The sequence below is a fragment of the Stegostoma tigrinum genome, chromosome 21 (genome assembly GCF_030684315.1).
Source record: "Stegostoma tigrinum isolate sSteTig4 chromosome 21, sSteTig4.hap1, whole genome shotgun sequence".
NCBI classification, from domain to species: Eukaryota; Metazoa; Chordata; class Chondrichthyes; order Orectolobiformes; family Stegostomatidae; genus Stegostoma; species Stegostoma tigrinum.
Window position 1 is genome coordinate 18,288,923 of NC_081374.1, and position 24,103 is coordinate 18,313,025.

The 24,103-nt window shown below is 40.6% G+C and overlaps 1 protein-coding gene across 4 annotated transcripts; it reads left to right on the forward strand.

The window, feature by feature from the left end:
- The first annotated feature begins 845 nt into the window (after positions 1-845).
- LOC125462825 (interferon regulatory factor 6) lies at positions 846-19,883 on the forward strand. Of its 4 annotated transcripts, none has more exons than XM_048553241.2 (11): positions 846-1,241; positions 2,130-2,190; positions 2,469-2,584; positions 4,188-4,364; positions 5,039-5,243; positions 6,469-6,545; positions 9,200-9,233; positions 11,666-11,800; positions 14,121-14,513; positions 16,028-16,146; positions 18,584-19,883. In XM_048553241.2, exons 4-11 carry the CDS (start codon positions 4,191-4,193, stop codon positions 18,809-18,811), a joined length of 1,365 nt encoding a protein of 454 aa, XP_048409198.1. In that variant the 5' UTR covers positions 846-1,241; positions 2,130-2,190; positions 2,469-2,584; positions 4,188-4,190; the 3' UTR covers positions 18,812-19,883. The 4 variants fall into 4 exon arrangements, with proteins under 4 accessions (XP_048409198.1, XP_048409199.1, XP_048409197.1 ...); XM_048553242.2 differs by having other exon boundaries at positions 2,486-2,584; XM_048553240.2 differs by lacking the exon at positions 2,469-2,584.
- The last annotated feature ends 4,220 nt before the right edge of the window (positions 19,884-24,103 follow it).

A 24,103-nucleotide genomic window follows, 5' to 3' on the forward strand; every position in this document is an offset into this window, starting at 1 on the left:
AAACTAAGCTACTTCTACATGCTCCTGGTCCATATCCCTCCAAAACTTTCCTATTCATGCACTTATTTTTTTTAAATGTTGTAACTGTATGCACATCCACCACTTCAAGAAATTCATTTCACACATGAAAAACACTTGTCTTTTTCAAAATTTTCTCTTCTCCCCTTAAAATAGGTTCCCAGCCTTGAAATCCACGACCCATGGGGGAAAAAGACAACAGCCATTCACCTTACAGATAACACTCAGGATTTTATTAACCTCTACAAAGGTCACATCTCAACAGTCTACCCTCCAGTGATAGAGCCCCAGCCTGTGCAACCTCTCCTAAACACTATAATTCTGAGAGATAGTAGGAACTGCCGATGCGTGAGAATCTGAGATAACAAGGTGTGCCGCTGGATGAACACAGCTGGCCAGGCAGTATCAGAGAGGTGGGAAAGCTGACGAAAGCTTTCCCGCTCCTCTGATGCTGCCTGGCCTGCTGTGTTCATCCTGCTCTACACGGTAACTCTGAGGTTACTCAGATGAGGTATTGGCTTTCCCCCCCAGATGGGCGTAAAGTATAACATTTTGAAGAAGTGGAGGGAAGCTCTCCGTCTTTCAACATTACTAAAGTAGATTGTGTCATTGTTACTCGTTGTACATTCGCCTGTGCAAACATATAGCTAAAATTTCTACTTTATAACAAGTCAAAAAAGTATTCAATTGGCTGTAACGTATTTCAGGATGTTGGCTGCTCCGTAAATGCTGCATGAACAAAATTCTTCATAGTCCTTGACCTGGGTGAGCCACCGTTCGAATGATTTATAAAATTCTGAATTCCCAATAAAAGCCATTAGGAGCCTCGAAACATTAACTGTTTCTCTCACTCCACGGATGCTGCCTGACCCACCGAGTTTCTGTTTTTGAGTCATGTTTCCGACAAGCACTTAAAACTTTTACCGAACATGTTGGTGTTGGGAGAGAATTAAATACAAATTACAACAGCTCTACAAAATTCCGGCATGACATTCCCTGAAACACTCAAGTTATGCCAAGGGTGACTCACGGTTCACACTTCCAATCTCTTTCTCGGCGAAACTGGACAAATAGAATCGCGGGGTAAAAGCCGGCGTAAGAACACACAGCCTCATGTGATCCGCTGAGTCACTGGACACACCTGATATTGAACCGAAACTGACGAGGATCGACGGGGGAGTGGAATTAATTATTGCTAACCAGCGTGAACTACATTCTCCAAAGTAAGTTTGGTTTTTTTTTCGTGCTGCTGTCGGAACATTTGTACATACTTTTCGTGATGTCTGGACCTCGCTCCCTTGTTTCGTTCAGAATTTAGTGTCTCGTTGCGTGCGTCTAGTTACTGAAGGGAGTTCAAATATGCTGCACTGTTCACCGCATGTTTACACCCCATCCTTTCTCGCTTTAAATCCTATGCTAACTAATAGGCGTTTATGAATTTTACACTTAATCGCTAATAACTTTATTCTATAACAGATGGGAGTCATTTTTTCGCAAAGAATTAGCCCCTTCGAGTTTCGGAAATGTACCCTTCTATTTTTCTTCACAAAATCAAAAGTATTTTTTAAAAGTTGAACAAAATCTATTCAACTGTAAGGGAGCCGCTCTGTGCGTGCGAATGTTTAAAAAAAGCACGTGGGAGTAATTTGGTCTGTAACAGTTTAATTTTCAAAATCAGTCCAAAGAATTGCACAAAATAACGCCCAAATCCAGGGAGGGGGAGGGGGGGTAATTTCAGGTAACTATTTTAGTTGGACTTTTCAAATGTTTTCGGGAGGTTGTGTTCTGGTTTTCTTATAAACCGCCGAGTTTTCAGTGGTTGTTTATGTCTGACTGCAGAGTTAATCGGTGTGTGTATTTTTTTGTTTGGCTGGGTCACCGTGAGGTGCTGGAACCTGCCTTTCCAGGGCGTGGTGGCAGCGTCTGACGTCGATTCGACAACAGAAACTTTCAGAGGAAGTTAGTGGCGTGGGGAGGGGAAGATCGGTTAAAATCGAGACGAGTTTTGGCAAACTGATTGCTTTGCTTTGATTTGAGCGAATGAAGAAACGACAACGGATATAGGCTGCTACTCTAAAGACCTAATTCAGCGCTTGGCTCCATTATTGCAGGGGACCTTTTCTCTATAAAGGAGAACATTTCCGGGATCACAAGCTGGATATCGACGAGAAGGTAAGTAAGGCTGTGGGGAGGGATGCGAATCCCTAACCTCAGTTCATTTTAACTTCATTGAGTGTTGCCTTTCCCTACACCTCAGAATGAGAGTGCAATCCTGATTGTGGCCATGGACTCAGGGAAAGGTTTCCAGTCTGGGTTCGAACCTCAGGTGGGTGGAAGGTGTGTCCCCTGGGTCTTGAGTTATTTCCGCCTCATGCATCGAGGAAGCAATTTCGTCAACATATGACACTTTAATCGTTTTATTTTCCCTCCGCCCAAAAACATCTGTATAGATTAATTGTGCTTCTAGGATTCATGGAGAACTGTTTTGCTATTTCATCGTGATTTCACGTCGAATTGGCGTTAACCTTGGTGTGGGTCTGGAGTCGAGGCCTCATCCGCAGGGAAGGTGTGTGAGACCCTTCTCACTTTTTTCTATATTTTATATGGAATATAAATTAAGGTGATGGCAATTCAAATTTCTGAAGTGTTCATAGAATTCCTGATTTGAAAGAAACTGATAAATGTTCTCCCTTTTTAAAAAAAATCAATTTTTAACTATCGCGGTGGTTATGAGACATGAGTATTATTGACCCAGTATAGAATTAGACAACAAGAAGTCAGTAGCTGTCCCACGGAACTTATTACAGCTAATATTATTGGAATGTGTTATTAACCGTCCTGGTATGCAACTGTAGTCACATTTTACATTGAAAGCTTTACTTGATGCAAATTCGTTTGGGGCAGCCTGACTGTCACCTTCTTTCACGTGGTGTGAATGTGTATTGCAAGACCTAGACCTGATTGTTGAATGGAGGGAAACAAGTCTCCCAAATTTAGAAAGATTTACTCCTTTGTTTGGCTGGGCCTGACTCTGGGTTTAAGTGCTGTTACACAAGTTAACTATGAATCTCCTAGAACATGCTGCTCAAAAACAGGCCATTCACACCCACCACCACCTCCCCCCCCCCCAACCCCACCATCTAGTCAATGCTGTTGTTAATAGTCCACGTGGAATTTGTCCCCCGCCTCTGCCTCATCTCATTCAGAGTTAGTAAGAACTGCTGATGCTAGAGTCTGAGATTACACAGCGTGGACTGGAGCAACACAGCAGGCAGTATCAGAGGAATGGGAAAGCTGACATTTCTTCAGAAGGGACCAAACTGAAGTGTCAGCTTCCCAGCTCCTCTGCTGCCTGGCCTGTTGTGTTTCTCCTGCTCTACACTGTGTTCCCCTGGCTCCACGCTGTGTTATCTCTGCCTCATCTCAGCCTTCCTCAGTGTTTTCTGTTGCTGCTTCTTGCATTCACTTAATTGCTTTCATTTTTTTTGAGATCTGATCCTTTTGCATCAGCCATTTCTTCTGTTTATCATATTTTAATCACTCTCAAGTAATTGTTTCTCCTTAATTGCTGACTGTATTTATTAGTAACTGACTTGTCTATGTGGCCCTAGTTTTAGATTCTTCTGTAAATGGAAATGACATCTCCACTTTTTTGAAAACACATTTCCTATGTCCGCATTTTTCTTGGGTCGGCCCACTCTGAATTTTAAAATCCCTTCTCTCCTTTAAGACTTCCCATTGGCCTAAACAGCATTAACGTACCATTAGAACACTAATTCCTAGCTTAATTATTTTGGATGCACAATAACCTGACCTATGCAACAGATACATTTGATTGAATGTATATTGCATGTTATTGTATGTGAATTACATTGAGAGAGTTATGTTTCATGTGTTCAATGTTCTATGATTTCTTCAAATTCCAAATTGATTATTTTAGAACAAGTAGCAAAAAGACACTTTTGAAGGATAACAAGTTGTAAAACCTACTTTTCACTTCTCTGATTAACCCACCAAAGTTGATCAGCACTGGACTAGTTGGAAGCTGCTGGAAGCTAAGTGTCAGTCAAGTGTTATCCTCTCCCTTCAGAGTTGTTGAAATCACCCTGTAGATCTTCATTTCATAAAGGGGCCATTTTACATCCTGAATAATAGAAATTTTGTTTCAGAGCATGGCAATACATCCACGCAGGGTGCGATTGAAACCATGGTTGGTGTCCCAAGTGGACAGTGGTCTTTTCCCAGGTCTTGTTTGGCTCCACCGGGAAAATAAACGTTTTCAAATTCCTTGGAAACATGCAACTCGTCACAGTCCACCTCAAGAGGAAGAAAACACTATTTTTAAGGTGAATCCAAGATTACAGTTCTTTCTCTTGTTTTACTGGCTTTATGACTTGGCACTGTGCAAGCAATGTGTGAAAATCTTCTAAACAGGTTCACTATAATAACCATTGCTTAGTAACCTCAAACAGCACTGCCTGATTCACTTCCTCCTATTTTATGCTGCACCAGATTTGAATTCCAAATGGAATATTCCAGAGATAACTTTCTCTCTTTAGAGTTTAAACTCTAAATTGGGTGCTAATGAAATAGAAAATTGAAGAGAAATCTTTTTATTAAACAGAGACTAATTCTAGACTCAGATTGTCTATGGGAAGTCTTACCTACTTAATCACAATGGGATCACTCCTTTTTAACTTTGAAGTCATTGGTTTCCTAAGGACTTTATTTGCCAGCCCCATACACTCTGATTCACGCCATTGCTGTACCCATTCCTAATTTTGTAGAGATGTACCACTGGACTCGCAAAGTGCTTCCTAGTTTTAAATAATGGATTCCTTTTCACAACCATAAACATAGAACCCTGATTGGCACTTTAGAGTGGGAGGGGTTGGACTGTGTCTTTGTCTTTGTGGAGTCCGGAATAGTAGATGTGGAAGGAGCAAGGACTGTTTCGGTTTTAATTTGCAAGATTTGATCACTTTTTAAAAGTATTAATTCCAACGTGCTCCATCTACAGGCATGGGCAGTAGAAACTGGAAAGTATCAAGAAGGGATTGATGAACCAGATCCAGCCAAGTGGAAAGCACAGCTTCGGTGTGCACTTAACAAAAGTCGAGAATTTAACCTAATTTATGATGGAACCAAGGAGGTTCCGATGAATCCTCTTAAAATATATGAAGTCTGTGATATCCCGCAGAGCAGTGGTACCCACAGCAATCCAGGTAAACATTTTTTTTGATTGCATTAGCAAACTGACAATTGTTTTAGCAGATGAAAATGAAACAGTGTAGTTTCAGTTTCACCTGCTAAAACAGTTGTCCGTTTGCAAAGTAGCTTTTTATTAGCTACCTCTTAATGTTGTGGCAGACTGGCAGCAGGTAAATGAAATGCAGGAAGTTTAAGATATGTAACAAGTAGCTTATTGTACCTCTGAGGTTCCAAGGGGACAAATTACAATATAATGTAATAGTGCGATGAAGCAGTTGTCATAGACACAGACTAAATGATCAACAGACTCATCATCTTCTATTTATAGAGTGCCTTATTAAATGTCCCAAGGTTTCACACCAGCATTATCAGATAAAAATTGAAAACGGAGCCATGTATGGATTTAAAGCTTAATCCAAGATGTTGAAAAGAACAACTTCTATAGGAAAGGGGAGAGATAGCAAGGTTCAGGGATAGAATTCCAGAGCTTCAAGCTAATTCAGTTGAAAGCATACCCACTAATGATGGAGTGTACTCAGTTTCTATAAGACTGCAATTTACTGGAGACTGAGCAGTATGATATTGGATTGACATGACCAGGCTATTCAGCCTGTTAATCCTGTTCTGCCATTCAAACTGATCATGGCTGATTGTCTACCTTGAATGTCATATAGTCAAACATTAAATAAACAAAGGCATGTAGTGATTCAGCTGCAATTATTTTAAGGCAGGTGGCGCAAAGTGAGCAGTGTTACCGAGGTAGATGTAGGTGGATCTTGCGAAGGAAAGGATCAGAGGATAGAAGTTCACTTTAGACCAGTAGATAGCCAAGGCTTCAAACAGTGTTGTTCAGCCACAGTTAGCGGCCAGAAAGGGGTGTGGAGTCATGGCTAGGGAATAGAGTCTGTGATAGGACCAAAGGCTAGATGTCGGACAAGTATCATTTGGAACTGGATGGCTCACATATAATAAGAGAGGAAGTTGAGTGTGCTTATGAAAAGTAACTGAAGAACCAAACGCACAAATTATTTTTGTCTTTTTTATTAGCTTCAAATAAAGTCTAACAATAGAGTACTACTTATCAATGCATGAGATTGCTGCCAGAACTGAAGTTGCTTTCACTTTAGTGTCAGAAAGAGGTGATTTCATATTTTTGATCTCTCAAGAATGCTGACTTGTAATTAAGTTTGAAACGCCCAAGGTGTCAGGTTTCCAATATAATTAGTGAGTGTTTCACAGGATCGGTACCATGGGAAGAAAGTCTAGATTTGGAAGATGAAGATGAAGAATTGAGCTCTTCTCAGCCTCAAGTTAAAGTAAGTGGAAAATCTTTGAAACTGAAATTTTAAACGGGTTATGATAAAACTACAGAAAATTTTAGACTAGAAATCTTGACACCCTGATGGTTTTGTGGATGAGGTCACCAGCATGTAGAACTAAGTCATACAATAAATATCCAACTCAATTCTTAATACGTACCAAGTTAATTAGTCTCAGTCCGTGCAGTTTTAAGGGCATTACGATTGATATTTTGGTTGTAGGTTGTAGAGTGTTGGACAGTGGGGGTGGGGGTGCTACTCGTGGGGAGTCACTTTCCAATTATCGTACACATGTGAAAGAAAATTGCTCTGTATAATTTGCGGCTTGACAATAGTGTTCTAGTAACGTTTTATTTATCAAGTATCTTGCCCTGTCTGAAAATAATCATTGTTTACAAAGGACAGATGGATGTGTTTAAATCCTCAAGCCAGAGGATGATAAATAATGAATACAGGACAAAAGTTTCAGATGACAAAGTCTGAACTGGAAATTGTAGTCTTCATAGCTGTTGTACACCTTGCTACTTTCTGTTGCTGTGCTAGTTGTGCTGAAGGCTAGCAGATGCTTGTGTGAATAAAATATATGGTAGTAGTTAACTACAGTTTTAGCCTGTGATGATCAGCCAATCGGAGCATATTACCCAATAATGAATGTAGTCAGCTGCGTTCAAATTACAGAATGACTGAGCAGAAGACCATTCAGCCTATGTTTCTATTATTTTGGTAGAAATATTGCATTAATTTAAAGTTTGAGAAGATTAGTTGCTTGGGTTGTGGATGAAGTTGTAGACACGCTCACTGAGCCAGTGTGTTTGGTTGCAAACGTTTCGTCACCCTGCGAGGGAACATCACCAGCACCTCTGGTGAAGTGTTGGTGTTTTGTTCAGCTTGTTATTTTTATACCTCAGTTTTCTGGAGTGGTTGGCATTACTTCTGGTTTTGTCTCTCAGTGGTTTATTACTGCTTCTGCAATCAGCCCTAATATTGGGGCTCCCATTTGTATTCCGTTGATTTGTTTGTGTATGTTGCCGTTGAAGGTGATGTGGGTTGTGAGGCACAAATGAGGGCGTTATAATGATATCTTATGATGTAACAGTACTATTTACACAGATAAATATTGACCTAGCCAGAGAAACAATTGCCACACTGCAAGACGAATCAATTAAGCAGACGACACAGGACGCCAACAACGTCAATAAGGACACCACCATGAAACGACTAGGTTTGTGCCTCACCAACCCACCACCTTCAGTGACACCATATGCAAACAAATCAATGGAATGCCAACGGGATCCCCAATGTTAGGACAGATTGCAGAACAGTAATGCAAAGGTTAAAACAGACAACACTCCCCATTGTGCAGCCCAAACTTTGGGTCTATGTACATGACACCTTTTGACATTATTAACCCCTGCATTAAAACTGGAAGAACCCCACCAACATGTAAACAACATTCTCACCAGGATAAAATTTATGAAAGAAGAGAACAATAACTGATTTACCCTTCCTGAACATAATGGTAGAATGCAAAAACAACAGGGAACTCCAGACTAGCGTATATAGAAAACCCCAACCATACCAAATAAATATTCACTTACACTAGCACCACCTCGCATGCCTACAAACGGAGCTGCATCAGGACGCTACTTAAATGAGCCACAACACATTGCAGCAAGCTGGAACTATGCGGAACAGAACACCAGCACCTACAGAGTCTTCAAAAGGAACGATACCCAAAAAGCACAATCCACCGTCACCTCGGAGACGGACCGCAACAGGAAGACACAACACAACCAGAATCACTTATCACCCTACCGTATATCATGGACATTTCAGAGATGACCACAAGACTACTCAGACCCCTGGCATTGGGGTAGCCAACAAGCCAACTATGACAGCTAATGACGAATGTAAAGGATCCCATACGCAAAACCGGGGTGGGGGTGGGGGGAGTATACAAACTACCAAGCAAGGACTGAGAAATGCTACATAGGCCAGACCGGAAGAAAATTGACTATATGGATACATGAACACCAACTAGCCACCAAGAGACATGACCAATTCTCGCTTTTCTCACTAAACACTGACAACGAGGGACATTAGTTTGACTGGGACAACATAGGTAATTGCACAAACCAAGCAGGGATCTGCCAGGGAATTCCTGGAAGCCTGGTATTCCAACTGGAACTCCATCAACAAACACATTGAATTAGACCCTGAGTATGCACCACTGAGAAACAAAATCTGAAATAATACCAATCACCCCAGCCAACCGAGGCATATAAATAACAAGTGAGCCAGAACAACCAATGCTTCATTGGAGGCAAACTAGCAATGCCACGGAGCAGAGTGACAAAACATTTGCAACCAAACCCATCGGCTCAGCATGTCTACAACCTCCTAATGCTTTAATCCCAATCCCAATTCCCATCCCCATACCCCCCCCGCTTCACATGGATCTAGCCTTTTTCAAAAAGGCTTTCACTTCCTTTTTCAGCATTGCACTTCATTTTGAATGTGTAAAATCAGTGTTAATTCTAAATTTTATGTTATAGATTGCTCCCTGTTTTAGGAAAATATTGATCTCTTGGTCACTCATTGCATATTAAATGAAAAATGACCAATTCATTTCACTTTCTTTTTATATACAGATGCAAGAAAGCTTTCCATTTCCCAATTTGAATGGTAAGTGAGCATGATGATGATCAGTATGAATTTTAATCTGTAATCAAAGTTTTTTTTTCAAAAAAATTTTAGAATCTTAGCGAAAATAGTTAAATCGTTGGAATCTGGGTAAATATCTTTCAATCTTAAAATGATTCCTGGAAATGGGAGGCTTATGCTTGTTCAAAAGATTGTCCTTTTTGGAGGTAGGAACACATTACTGCAGATGCTGGAATCTAGCAAAAACACCAAATGCTGGCGATCTCAGCTAGTCAGACAGCATCAGTGGGGGGAGAGGAAGCTAATGTTTCAAGTTTAGATAACTCTTCATCGGAGCTAGAGGTGAAGAGGACAGTATTTCTGCTGGGGTTTGGGGGTGGAGTGAGTGCAGGGTGCTGATGGAGAAAATTGATTGTTGTAGATTAAGTTTTTTTTCTTTATTTTGACACTCTTTTTGTCATTTTAATGATGACAGAAATAATCCTGTTTCTACAAAGTTGTTTTCCTCTTTTTTTTTCTCTAACCACCCATAATTTACACTTATGTACCATCTGATGCTTTTGAGAAATAATTGTTTTATGCAGTGCTTTTCATAACCTCAGTAAGTCTTGCAGTACCATTCTGAGAAGTTAATGATAAAACTGTAACCTGCTGTTGGGAAACTGGACTCTTGCCTCCTGCCCAAATTAGCATCCCTTTCCATCCTTCTAAAGCTTCGGGAAATACCAGAACATTTCATATCCTTGAAGAGATCACATTAAAACCGGTTTTTTTAAAAAATGGAGTAGGTATAGGCCATTCAGTCCTTCAAACCTGTTCTGCTGTTCATTGTCCATGGTTGATCACCCAACTCAACAGCCTGTTCCTGCTTCCGCACCCCTCTCTCATCCTATTAGCCCCAAGTGCTATCCAATTCATTCTTGGCATCAGACAACGTATTGGCCTTTGGCAGTTTTCTGTGGGAGCAAGTTCCACAGACTCACCTCTCTTTCTAAGTAAAGATATTTTTCCTCCACTCAGTCCCAACAGGTTTACCCCATATCCTTGGACTGCTAACGTCTGGTTCTGGATTCTCCTACCATCAGAAACATCTTTCCTGCATTTGCCTTGACTAGTTATGTTGGAAATTTGTGTTTCTGTGAGATATGCCATCATTTTTCTGAGCTGCAGTGAATATAACACTAAATAATGCAACCTTTCCTCGTATGTCTGTCCCTCCATCCCAGGAATTATTCCCAGGAAGTCATGCACTTCATCAGATGAGATCATCAGACCTGGAATGTTCATATGCAGATGTGGTCTCACCAAGGCCCTGTATAATTCCTGAAAGACATTTGTGATGTCATTCTTGAATCCTATTGTCATGAAGGCGATGTACCATTTGCCTTCATTGCCGCCTACAGCACACGCATGCTTACTTTCAGTGACTGGTAATGAGGACTCCCAGCTCTCAATGCATATTCCCCACTCTTGATTTATCACCGTTCAGAAAATTTGCAGTCTTGCTTTTGCTCCCAAAATGGATAACTTCCTATTTATCCGCACTACACTGCATCTTCCATGCATTTACCCGTTCTCTAAGCCTGTCCAAATCACGCTGAAGCATCACTCCATCCTCCTTGCAGCTCAAATTCCTACCAATTTTTGCGTCATCTACAAATTTGAAAATACTAATTTTAGTTCTCTTATGTTGACTCAATTGATATATATTACGGATACCTAGGGTCCAAGCACTGATCCCCGTAGTACCCCGCAAGTCACAGTCTGTCATTTGGGCTATTTATTTTCACACTTTTGTTTCTTGTCTGCCGATCAGTTTTCTGTCCATCTCAATACGCTGCCCCGGTCCCGTGAACTTTAATTTTGCATGTTAATTTCTTTCATGCGATATTGTCGAAAGCTTTCTGAATCTTGTAAAAACAGAGTGGCGGCTTTTTCCTCGCTTCCCAGATCCAGCTGAAACGGGGGATTTAAGCTGATCATCTAATTCAGAATCTAATGTTCTGTACTGTGATTATAACTGTAACTTAATTTTTAAGAAATAATTGCTTTGATGTAAAGTATACTGTAGTGAACTTGACAATTTTAATCCAACCTTACTTGCTGCGTTAATATGACAATGGTTATAATCAGGATATGGATATAATTGCATTGTAATCAGAACTCCAGTCTTTATTCCCTGTGGGCTGGCTAGCCAAGCAGATGGGATATAGATGTTGAAGACACCTACCTGTGCCTCCCCAGGGTAAATAGGGTGGGCAACACCCCTTTCAGAGATCATCATTATTTGGAGGGGGGGGGCATAGTTAAGCAATTCTGTAATCTAAATTACACAGTTAAAGTAAATTGTGGGTGTTCTAATAAATCAGGACAAATCATTTCATGATTTAAAGTTGATATTTTATTTGTCAATTGTGATGGTGACTCTCAATTGTGTAACTTGAACCTTGCAGCCTCTCCAGTAGCCGCAGTAAATGTGACTAGCTGCTCTCCAAATGAGTGGATAAAGACTGAGCCAGAACAGGTTGATCCACATTTACCAGCTGAGATATTCAGCACTCCAGAAACCTGGATCAGCTCCCTGCCCAGTAAGGAAAAACATCTTTTGCACTCCAAAGCCAAATCTGGGCTTGCCTTGTTGCTGTTTAGAAATATTTCCCTCTTTTTCCTCTGCCTTCCACCATTGTTTAATACTGACCTTCCTTGAAGTTGAAGTTTGTTTTTGGTCATATTGCTTAAAAATATAATTGGCAATTAAATAGTAACACTATTTTATACTTGTTGTATATACTTGCTAGGGAAACTTGCATTATACATTGCACCTAATGACATCTGAAGTCTGAATTAACTGGCTGTGCAATTAATAACTTAAAAATAAAATGGCAGTATTGAAATAAATAGCACTCTTTTTTGTGGCCTATGAATTTCCATTCAGCAATGTGATAATCTACTTAACCAAGTTAATAGACTATTACAGTTTAATCAACGTTATCCTTGATATTAAGGTAGATAAGTCCTTGGGTCTTGATGGCATCTGTCCCAGAGTATTGAGGGAGGAAAGAAAATAAATTTCTGGAGCATTGACAGGCATCTTTGTATCCTGTTTGGCTACAGGTGAGGTCCCATTGTTAAAGAAGAATAGCAGGGATAATCCAGAAAATTACAGAACCTTGAGCCTGTCTTTAGTACTGGGAAATCATTGGGAAAGATTCTAAAGGGCAAGATCTGTATGCATTTCGAAACAAATGGACTTATTAGCAGTAGACAGCATGGTTTTATGTGGGGTGACCATGCCTCACTAACTTGATCAAGTTTTTTGAGGAGATGACAATTATGATTGAGGGGGCAGAAAAGCTGTTGATGTTGTCTACATGGACTTCAGTAAAGCCTTTGACAAAGTCCTTCATGGCAGCATGGCCACATGGTATTGGGGTAAGCTGGCAAGATGAATATCAAACTGGCTTAGTCATGGGAGACAGAGGGTGGTGGTGGAAGGATGCTTTTTGGAATGGAGGGTTGTGATTAGTGATGTCCCACAGGATCAACGTGTCGTCTGCATAAATAATTTGGAGGAAAACGTGGCTGGTCTAATTAGTAAGTTTGTGGACAATACAAAGATTGGTGGAGTTTCTCATAGTGAGGAGCATTGTCCAAGGGTAATGCAGGATAAAGATCACTTGGAGGCATGGGCAGAAAAATGGCAGATACAGTTTAATCTGAACAAATGGGTTTTGGAACGTCAAGTACAGGTGGAAATTATACAATGAGTGACAGAAACCTTTAAAAGTATTGATATGCAGAGGAATCTCGGTTTTGCAGATCCGCAGATCACTGAAGGCAGCAGTGCAGATGGATACGGTAGTAAAAAATAAAAGGCCTATGGTATGCTTGCCTTCATTAGAATGGGCATTGAGTATAAGGATAGTCAAGTTATGCTGCAGCTATAAGAGAACTTCAGTTAGGCAGCACTTGGAACATTGCATACAGTTGTAGTCACCACACTGCTAGAAGGATTTGGATGCTTTGGAGAGAGTATAGGAAATGGTTTACTAAGATGTTGCTTGGTGTGGGGGTTTTAGCTATGAAGAAAGGTTGAATAGACTGGGCTTGTTTTTGCTGGACTGCAGGAGGTTGAGGGGTGACCTGATAGAAGTTTATAAGATTGTGAATGGCGTGGATAGTGTGGAAAGTTTGAGGCTTTTTCCCAGGGTGAGGGGTCACTTACTAGGGGACACAGGTTAAAGGTGTAGGGTAGGGTGGGTGGTAAGTATAAAAGGGATGTGTGCGAGGTACATTTTTCACACACGGATGGCGAGTGCCAGAAGTAGTAGTGGAAGCGGACACAATAGCAGTATTGAGGAGATAATGGGAATTGCAGATGCTGGAGAATCAGAGACACCAAAGTGTGGAGCTGGATGAATACAGCAGGCCAAGCAGCATCTTAAGAGCACAGAAGCTCCTAAGATGCTGCTTGGCCTGCTTTGTTCATCCAGCTCCACACTTTTTATCTAGCAGTATTGAAGAAGTAGCCGGTGATTACATGAATAGGGAGAGAAGAGAGGGATACAGATCCTGTAAGCGAAGACAGTTTTAGTAAGAGGGGCAAAATGTGTTGGTGCAGGCTTGGAGGGATGAAGGGACTGTTCCAGTGCTGTGTTGCTGTTTGTTCAATAGAGCAGAACATGCTCTGATAGTATTTTGCTTTGAGATATTTAAAGTACTTAACTTCCATGTTGTTTAATTATGTTAAGTAAAATATTTATCTATAACTTAATTGTGGATGGGAATATGAGAATTATCCTTCAACTTAATTATATTGTGAAAGAGTTATCCTTTGATCTTTTTAATGATTGATTCCTCTTCTCCCACCTGTACCAATACTGCACCCCCTTCCTCCATTCTGTATAGTGACAGATTTAGAAATCCAGTTCCAATACAGAGGCAAAGAATTGGGACCTGCCTTAAACGTCAGCAATCCACAAGGATGCCGTCTCTTTTATGGTGATCTGGGTCCAATGCCAAACCAAGAGGAGTTATTTGGTCCAGTTTCCCTTGAACAAGTGAAATTTCCTGGAACAGACCATATCTCAAATGAAAAGCAACGTCTTTTCACAAACCGCCTATTAGATGTGATGGACCGAGGACTAATCCTGGAAGTGAGTGGTCATGCCATCTATGCCATCAGGCTGTGCCAGTGTAAGGTGTATTGGTCAGGACCCTGTGCAAGTGGAAATAATACGCCACATGTCATAGAACGGCAGAAGAAAGTCAAGCTGTTTTGTTTAGAAACATTCTTAAGTGGTGAGTCCTCCTAGTCTTTTTCATTAATATAAACTAAATGAATTGATATGAACAAAGTTACTTTCCTTTCTGGAATTCCTTTAATGAACATTGTTTTTTTTTTCCTTTATTTCCCCACCCATCTCAAAGTTGGTCATCCCCAGTTTTTCTTCAGATGTGAAGTAGTTCAACGTATAGTTCTCTTTTTCTAGATGAGAATGTACCTGGCTTTTCCAGCGGCCAAAAGGTGCAGTATAGGAGGAGATTGGGAAATGTTGGTCCCCAAAATGATCTGGGTATCCTTGTTCATGAGTCACTGCAAGTTAATATGTAGGTGCAGCAAACAATTGGGTAAATGGTATGTTGGTCTTAATTGCTAGAAGACTTGAGGTGCAGGAATGAAAATGTCTTGGGGCTCTGGTTGCCATGGCGTAATGGTGAGCACGCGGGTTTCTGACCGCTGCGATCTGAGTTCAAGTCTGGAGGCAGCCTATTTCTTGTTCTTTGATTGTATGGAACTTTGGTGGTTCCACGTCCTGGAGTATAATCCGTAAGAAAATTGTGTATTAATTGGACCATGAGAAAAGATTGTGTACAGTTGTGATTTCCTTGCCCAAACAAGGATGTTCTTCTCATGGGGTGAGTGTAACAAAGATTTACCTCAACTGATTCTTGGGATGGTGATATCACAAGACTATTAAGACATAGCAGAAGGTCATTTGGCCCCATTGATTCTAATTTGGCATTCGGTTTCATCTGATAATCCTCAACTTCACTTTCCTGCCTTATCCCCATAACGTTACTGATTTTAAAAATCAGTCTCTGCCTTGAATATACTTAATGGCAGCCCTCTGTGGTAAAGAATTCCACCAATTTCAATATCCCCAAGAGAAGTTTCTCCATATTTCTGTCTTAAAAGAGCAGTGATGTACTTCTCATACAGGGTGTATATATTGTACTTCATACTGCCTGTAGATGGCACCCGTTTTCTTGAGTTTAGATGATTGAGAAATGATCATGTTGAAATGAACAAAATTATTACAGGGCTCAACAAGGCAGGAAAGAGTTCCCCTGACTGGCATGGTGGATACTCTCTAAACAGGGGGTGACCATTTGGAACTTCACTGAGAAGGAATTCATCATTCTGAAGGTGTGAATCGACTGAATTCTGTCCCAAAGGACTACGCAACTTCAGCCATTGAGAAGATTCGAGAGAGATTTAGATGCCTGATGTCTTCAGTATGTTTAGATAATACAGGAAAATGGTTTTGAGGTAGAAGATCAGCCATGATCCAGTTGAATAGGAGAGTAAGTTTGAGGGTCTGAATGGCCTACTCCTGCTCCTGTATTCTTTGTGCCTTTTTATGGCAGAAAATGGAGATCGGAGTGTGGATGAAATGTTGAAGCCAATATTGAACTTGTCTTTCTGATTTGTAATATCAATATTAACCATTAATAAAATGATGGATTGTATCTTTTTAAACAGAAGTATTGTGTTTATACACAGTTTGCTCATTTTTAATTTTGAATTGCAGATCTGATTGACCTTCAAAAAGGGCAAAGTAATAAAGTACCGCCTTTTGAGATTTACCTGTGCTTTGGGGAAGAGTGGCCAGACGGCAAGCCTAAGGAAAGGAAACTAATCATGGTGCAGGTAAGAACTTTTATTGGTTTTGCATCTCTATAAACTATTATTTGTGTTCGTAAATTACATCCATTATTAACCTGTTGGACTGCAACCTGTGTGATGTGATTTCTGACTTCGTCCACCCCAACCCAATACTGGCACCGCCACATAATACTCTAATTGCAGCATAGAATTTTGCAACAAGAGTTTGTGTATTATACCACTCTGGTTACAAAGTTTCATTAATCCCCTGCCCAGATGTATAAGGTGCCGTTGAGCATGTAGCCAAATTCTACCCGGATATGACAATGAACATTTTATTAATAATCTTAGTTCACAAATTTGGATTTAATAATAGATGACTAAATAACATCTTGCATCTTTACAGTCCCAAATTCTCAATTCTTCAAAAATTCATATAGAAGTTTATAAAATCTTGAGGGGTAGAAGTAGGGTTAATCGCAGGTGGCTTACCCTGGGATGGGGGAATTTCAAGACTAGGGAGCAAATTTTTAAGGTGAGAGAAGAGTTTTTTTTTTAAAAAAGCACAGGCAAATATTTTTCACATAGAAGATGGTTCGTATGTGGAATAAACTGAGAAAGTGGTGAATGTGGGTACAATTACAACCTTTAAAAGCCGTCTGGATAAGTACACGAATGGGAAAGGTTTGGACGGATATGGGCCAGGAACATGCAAGTGGGATTATGTTTGGCATGGACTAGTTGGACCAAAGGATCTGTTTCCATTCTGTATGACCCTCTGAACTTGTCATTATCTTCCTATTTGTATATTGCATTATAATATTTTACATATTAAATTGTGACTTTTTAGGATCGACATTTAAAGTCATAACTAATAGGTTCAAGTTCAAGAGATTTCATTGTACTTTAAAATTGACAAGAATAGGAATATTAGTCGAAGCCCATGAGCTCTAAAATGATCCTTTTTGACCTGAGGGATATTTGTTTCCTTAAAGCATTTTTTAAAAGAAAACACTGCTAGAAGCACGATTGTACCATAATCTAACACTAGATATTGCACAGTATATTGTTGACTTGGGGAAAATGCCCCATTTTCCCACAATTCATTCTGTCATTACCACTAAAATTTCTAAAACCAACCTGATATTACTAGGGGACCAGTAGCTTACTCAGTTGACAGCAATTGTTTGTTTTTGTATTTCTTTGAGAATATGGACAACACTGATTTACGATCACATTGATTGCCTATTCCTAGTTATCTTGACATTGTGTGGGGTCTTCTTGAAGTGTAGCAATCCTGGATAATGTTCATCAGTAGTATCCTGGGATATTGACCCAGCAACACACATGCCAAGGTCGGCTAATGGGTGACATTATCTCCACAACACTGCTTCTCTTAGCGACAGGAGTTGGAATAATTCCCAGCTCGGTCCACCCATCTTGAGAGAGGTCCAGGCAAGATGGGAATTTCATTCTATGGGAGGTTGTCTGATGTGAGTTGCAGTTGGACTGGGGAGAAGGTTTGGAGGCAAGCATGGGCTGCTGGTTGCTGAGGTGGGCTGTTTGAAAAGGCCCTCCTTTAGTGCTGTTGTGCTTCATCCAAGTTACCTATTTTTGAAAAGATTAAGTCTTTAGCCTTTGTCGCTTGCAACTATTCATCAGCATTCCCTCTCTGTGCTATCTCTTGTCCTCCACCTACCATCCATGTTCACATGCCAAGCTGGAATTGTCAAATCCATCCATCCGCTATCCAGTGTAAGAACCAATCATCTCTATATTGACAACGTGTTTCTTTTCAAAATAAAAGTAATTCATTGCAAACTTTCTACTTAGCCAAAAAAAAAACACGGTTTTGCTATGGACCAAAAAAGCACCGATCGTCCGGATTCTGAGAGTCAATAAAAAGTATCAACTACAAGCACAAGAAACTTCTTTCTTGCGTAATTAAATGAATGTGCACTTGATAGTAGAGATCAGAATTAGAATGTGAACTAAACATTATTTCACTGGGCCTAGCTGTTTCAATGGTCCGTTGGATGTCAGGGCTTGCATTTATGTCCCATCGTGTGTTCGTGCCTCTTTGAAAAATTGGATGGATTCCGTGAAAATTGTAGATTGTGATTATTCCCACTATAGCGTTAGCAAAGGTCACAAAAGCATGATGCAGGCTTGCAACCTGAAACAGTCCACACCTGTAAACTAAACCAATGGAAATCTGTAACCCTAGAGATAAGATCTGAAAGTGGGTCGTGGCCACAATTTTCATACGACCTTGAAGTTTCCTGACTCCATGAATATTTGGGGTAACCTCTTCAGTGGTAACAGTTGTAGCGAAAGAAGTATGGACTTCCATTTATAATAGTAAATGGAGGAAACCTAGGAATTTTTAATACTTGATGCAGCTATAGTTATCTTTAACAAGCCGTAAATGATGTTTTCTATAAATCCCATCTAATTATGATTTTTGTCTTGATATTTTCAGGTTGTGCCAGTTGTTGCACGCATGATTTATGAGATGTTCAATGGTGAATTCACACGTTCCTTTGACAGTGGCAGCATCAGGCTGCAGATCTCGACCCCAGACATTAAAGATAATATCGTCACTCACCTGAAGCAACTGTACCATCTCTTGCAAACAAACCAAGGACATGAGCCATGGCAAATTCAACCTCCAAACCTGCATGTGGCACAACCTCTGCCAACCCAGTAACACACAATTCCATCCTCAGTAGGAGAATTGTTTAATTTAGGTGCAAATGCCACAGAATGTAAAATATTGATTACATTTTAATATATAATATATATACATATCTGAGAAGCTTGCTGTTTTTATGTTGGTATAACTCAAAGAAATGTGATTGACTGTACCTGATTAAATTGTTTATTTTTAAAGAAATTGATCTCCAGAAATTCTCTGCCTTCTGGTTTTATTCCCCATTTACCTAGTCTTAGCCTAGAGTTGCCAAAAGGAAGAAGCTGAATTTGTTAAGCTCTCAGATGTTTTTAGAAATTTAATCACTAATGCTTGCGTCGAGATCAGTTTTCCCCCTCCAAAAAAATTGATTTCCCATCTTGTATTTTGTGTTTATGTAGCACCTTTTTACAAGCTCCGTATCCCAAAGTGCCTGTTGCTATGTAACTACTGCTTTAATTTTAAAAATCTTGATATGCTCATTAAACTGTCCCAACTGAACAAAGATAATGAAATGACCAACAAGGGTAGCTTCTTTTGTGGTAGACTTCTAATGTGACCATATCTCACTTTTGAGAGGAGTCAGTGTTTCCAAACAAAGTCCTGTGTTCAGCCATGCATTTGTCTAAACCAGCAGTAGAATTTGCTAGTCCTTGCTAACCCTTTGCTGGCTTCAAAGAGTATTTAAAATGATAATGACATCTCACAGATGAAAGAATGAAAATTATATAATCTGGCTGATCTGGTACCTCAATCTTTGAAGATTTAAAATCAGTTCAACTCACTGATCCAAGAGAATGTTTGTTTGGTTTCTGTATTACTGCAACTTCTTTCATCATATTACATGTAATCCATGTCAGAATTTAAAATTTGATGCTGTATAAATGTCTGATTCTTTGAGGAAAATACCATGATTTAACTTGTTTTGTACAAAACAAAAATCAATGCATTGCTTTGCCAAAGACTCCAAACTGGATTTGGAAGAAGTGGTGGTGGATAGTTAAAGGTGGCAAGAAGTGTAATTTATTTTTTCAGCTGCAGATAAATCAAAAATAAAATGAAGTATTTTATGAAAGTCAAGATGAATCCTTTTACATAGGGCTGACTTCAAATAATGAGATTTCATTTGCACGAACGCTGTGCCATTTAATTGCCATATATTTGCAGAACTGCATCCGAGCTGCATGAAACTGCAATACAATTTTTTTATGATACATGTTCTACTGTGACTCATCTTAAATATAATTTGAGCTATTTGGAAGCATTCACTTAATTTGGTTTTTATTTTATTTGCCTATTTTACCATATCATGGGGTGGTGGGTTATGAGTTCAACAGTTAAATTTTTTTTGAATCAAAACTACTTTTACAGAAAAATGGAGTTTTGCTTAGACCACAGAAACAATAGCTTTGAAATGCTCATTGAGTTATTGTGGTAACTGGCATAGTTAACAATAGTGGAGCAATAGTACAGTTAACTCTTTTGGTCTTAAGATTTGTTTTCAAAAATTCTGACTTTGTTTTTCTCCCTGGGATCTGACCATCATTTGGTCCATTCCCTAATTGCCTGTGAGAAGGTGATAGCGAATCACCTTTATTGGCTGCAGCGATCTGGGAGTTTCAGAATTTTCACCCAGTGACAATTAATGTCCATTGTGTAGGTCCAAATCAAGACAGTAAGACTTCAAAATAAACCTACAAATGGAGGTATTCTCCTCTTCCTGGTTTCACTCTTCCAGTTGTTTTAAATATTTCTGACTAGGTGTTGGCCAATGTTCACATTAATATACAAGTAATAAGCTATTACTTACTTTCAATTTTTATTGATGCCTAAACAATATTGAGTAGCTGTCAGGTTGAGTGCATGAATGGAGTAATGGCTGCTTAGAATCATTTCAACATGTGGGATGAAGAAATGTTTTATTTTATGAAATGTAACTATCTAGAAATGGCCAGTAGCACATGTTAAAACCCACAACATTTTTAAGCATAATTTTATTTTTTTCAATCGTATTTCAGTTATGTTCTTTGTCAGAATGAAGAGTCTATTTTTGAAAAAAATACTTAAGGGTGGTATCCAGTAGAGGCCTGAACAATAGAACGTAGAACAATACAGGCCATTTGGCCCACACTGATGTGTTAAACTTTTACCTTAAATGCCCCTAACAAGGCCATTCCACTACTCTCCAGCAATGCATTCCACGCTGCTACCAGAGTAAAGAACCTACTTCTGACATCTCCCCTATATCTACCTCCACTCAGTTTAAAAGTATGCCCCCCCCTGTAATAGCTACCTCCACCCTAGGAAAAAGTCTCTGGCTGTCTATCAAGTCACCTCTCATTTTTCGTCATTCTAAAGAGAAAAGCCCTAGCATGCTCAACCTTTCCTCAAGACCTTCCTTCATTTCCAGGCAACCTCCTGGTAAATCTCCTCTGCACCTTTTCCAACGCTTCCACATCTTTCCTGTAATGAGGTGACTAGAACTGGACACAGTACACCAGATGTGGCTGAGCCAGGCTTTTGTGTAACTGGAGCATAACTTCACAGCTCCTGAACTCAATCCCTCTATTAATGAAACAACTCTACCCACCTGGGTGGCAGCTTTCAGGGAACTGTAGACATGAACCCCAAGATCCCTCTGTCCCTTCACAGTCCCAAGAATCTTTGCATTAACTCTGTATTCTGCTTTCAAATTTGTCCTTCCAAAATGCATCACCTCACACTTTTCAAGGGTAAACTCCATCTGCCCCTTCTCAACCCAGCTCTGCATTCTGTCAATGCCCCTTTGTAACCGAGTACAGCGCTCCTCACTGTCCACAACTCGACTCACTTTCGTATTGTCTGCAAATTTAGTAATCCACCCTTCCACTCCTTCATCTAAATCTTCACGCAGAGGGTGGTGGGTGCTTGGAACATGTTGCTAGCAGAGGTGGTCACAATAGCATCATTCAAGCTGTATCTAGACAGATATATGAATGGGCAGGGAGCAGAGGGATACAGAACTTTGGAAATAGGTGATAATGGGAACTGCAGATGCTGGAGAATCCAAGATAAAATGTGAGGCTGGATGAACACAGCAGGCCCAGGAGCACAAAAGCTGACGTTTCGGGCCTAGACCCCTCATCAGAGAGGGGGATGGGGTGAGGGTTGTGGAATAAATAGGGAGAGAGCGGGAGGCGAAAAGAAGATAGGTGGAGAGGAGAGTATAGGTGGGGAGGTTGGGAGGGGATAGGTCAGTCCAGGGAAGATGGACAGGTCAAGGAGGTGGATGAGGTTAGTAGGTAGGAGATGGAGGTGCGGCTTTGGGTGAGAGGAAGAACAGGTTAGGGAGGCAGAGACAGGTTTTGGGATGCAGTGGGTGGAGGGGAAGAGCTGGACTGGTTGTGTGGTGCAGTGGGGGGAGGGGACGAACTGGGCTGCTTGACAGGTTTAGAGGATCTGAATCGCCACAGGCTTAGAGGGCTGATAGGCCTGTTCCTGTGCTGTAATTTTCTTTGTGATTTTTGTAAATAACAAAGAACAAATAGAAGAGGATGCAGAACAGATTCTTGTACACCACTCATAACTGAACACCATGTTGAATATTTTCCGCCCACTGCTCCCACCCTTTGCCTTCTAAGGGTCAGCCAATTCTGAATCCAACCTGCCACATTTTCCCCCCCACCATCCCATGTCTCCTTACTTTTCTGCATGAGCCTCCTGCAGGGAACCTTATGAAATTCCTTACTGAAGTCGCACAGGTGTGTGGGTTATGGGGGGGATGGGCCTGGGTGGGATGCTTCAAAGGGCAGTGTGGACTTGTTGGGCCAAAGGGCCTGTTTCCACACTGTCGGAAATCTAATCTAATCTAAATCCATGTATGCCACATTGACTGCTTTACCTTCATCCTCATGTTTGGTCACCTCTTTCAAGAATTCAGTAAGGTTTGTAAGGCATGATCTACCCTCACAAATCCATGCTGACTATCACAAACCAAACTGTGCCTATCCAAGTGATCATAAATCCTATTTCTCAGAGCCTTTTCCAATAATTTGACCATCAGTGATGTAAGACTAACTGGCCTGCAATTTCGGGAGTTGTTCCTATTCCCTTTTTTGAACTAGGGAATGCCGTTTGCCACTTTCCGATCTTCCACCACTATACCTGTCTACAGTGAAGATGAAAAGATAATAACCAAAGGCCCTGCACAGACTTCCCAGAGAATCCTTGGATAAATCCCATCGGACTGGGGGACTTGTCTATCTTCAAGTTCCTCAGAATTCCTAATACATCTTCCTTATGAACATCAACCTCCTCCAGCCTGTTTCACACTGTCCTCCTTTACAATTAGGTCCCGCTCAGTTGTGAATACTGAAAAAGAGTATTCATTAAGGACCTCTCCTATCTCTTTAGGATCTGTGCACAAATTCCCTTTACAATCCTTGATTGGCCCTACCCTTTCTCTGGTCATTCTCTTATTCCTCACGTGTGTAAAAAGCCTTGGAATTTTCCTTGATCTTATCTGCCAAGGTTTTCTCCTGCCTCCTTATATCACTCCTAAGCCTTTTCTTCAGCTCCTTCCTGGCTAACTTGTATCCCTCTAGAGCCTTTTCTGTTCCTTGTTTCCTAAACCTTATATAAGCCTCCTTCTTCCTCTTAACCAGTAGTTTGACCTCTCTTGAGAACCAAGGCTCCTCACTCAACCACATCTTCCCTGCCTGCTAGGGACAAACATATCAAGCACACAGTATGCATTCTTTAAACAATCTCCACATTTCAGTAGTGCTCTTCTCTGACAGCATCTGTTCCCATTTTGTGTTACCCAGTTTTTGCCTAACAAAATTGTAATTACCCTTCCACCTAATTATAAACCTTACCCTGCTGTATTTGGATGTGAGTTTGCTCGGTGAGTTGGAAGGTTAGTTTTCAGACATTGTCACTTTTTTTTATTTGAAAAAATATACTTTATTCGTAAGATGTACAAAAAATAAAACATATTTACACACCCACCCAGTCATGCAAGCCGCTCCGGGTTACCCAGGGGGTACATACACCAACTAAAGGAAAAAAACAAAGAAGGAAAAAAAAACAATGCAAAGAAAACACCCCGGCAGTCATCACCCCGCACAGTCCCCGTTAGCCCCCTGACCAGTTGGGGAAGGCGCCAGCTGGGCCCAGTTACCAGATAGGGTTCTTTTTTCTATTCTGGACGAGGGGTTTCATACTGTGGTCTTTCCCCACCGTGCCTTGGCAGCGGCTGCCCCAAGCTTTAGTGCGTCCCTCAGCACGTAGTCCTGGACCTTGGAGTGCGCCAGTCTGCAACACTCGGTT

Excerpts from the sequence above, each read along its gene's own strand:
- LOC125462825 (XM_048553241.2), top strand. The coding sequence starts at position 4,191 with ATGGCAATACATCCACGCAGGGTGCGATTGAAACCATGGTTGGTGTCC. Across the intron at positions 5,244-6,468 it reads TGGTACCCACAGCAATCCAG|GATCGGTACCATGGGAAGAA; the intron begins GTAAACATTTTT and ends AGTGTTTCACAG. Across the intron at positions 11,801-14,120 it reads CTGGATCAGCTCCCTGCCCA|TGACAGATTTAGAAATCCAG; the intron begins GTAAGGAAAAAC and ends CATTCTGTATAG.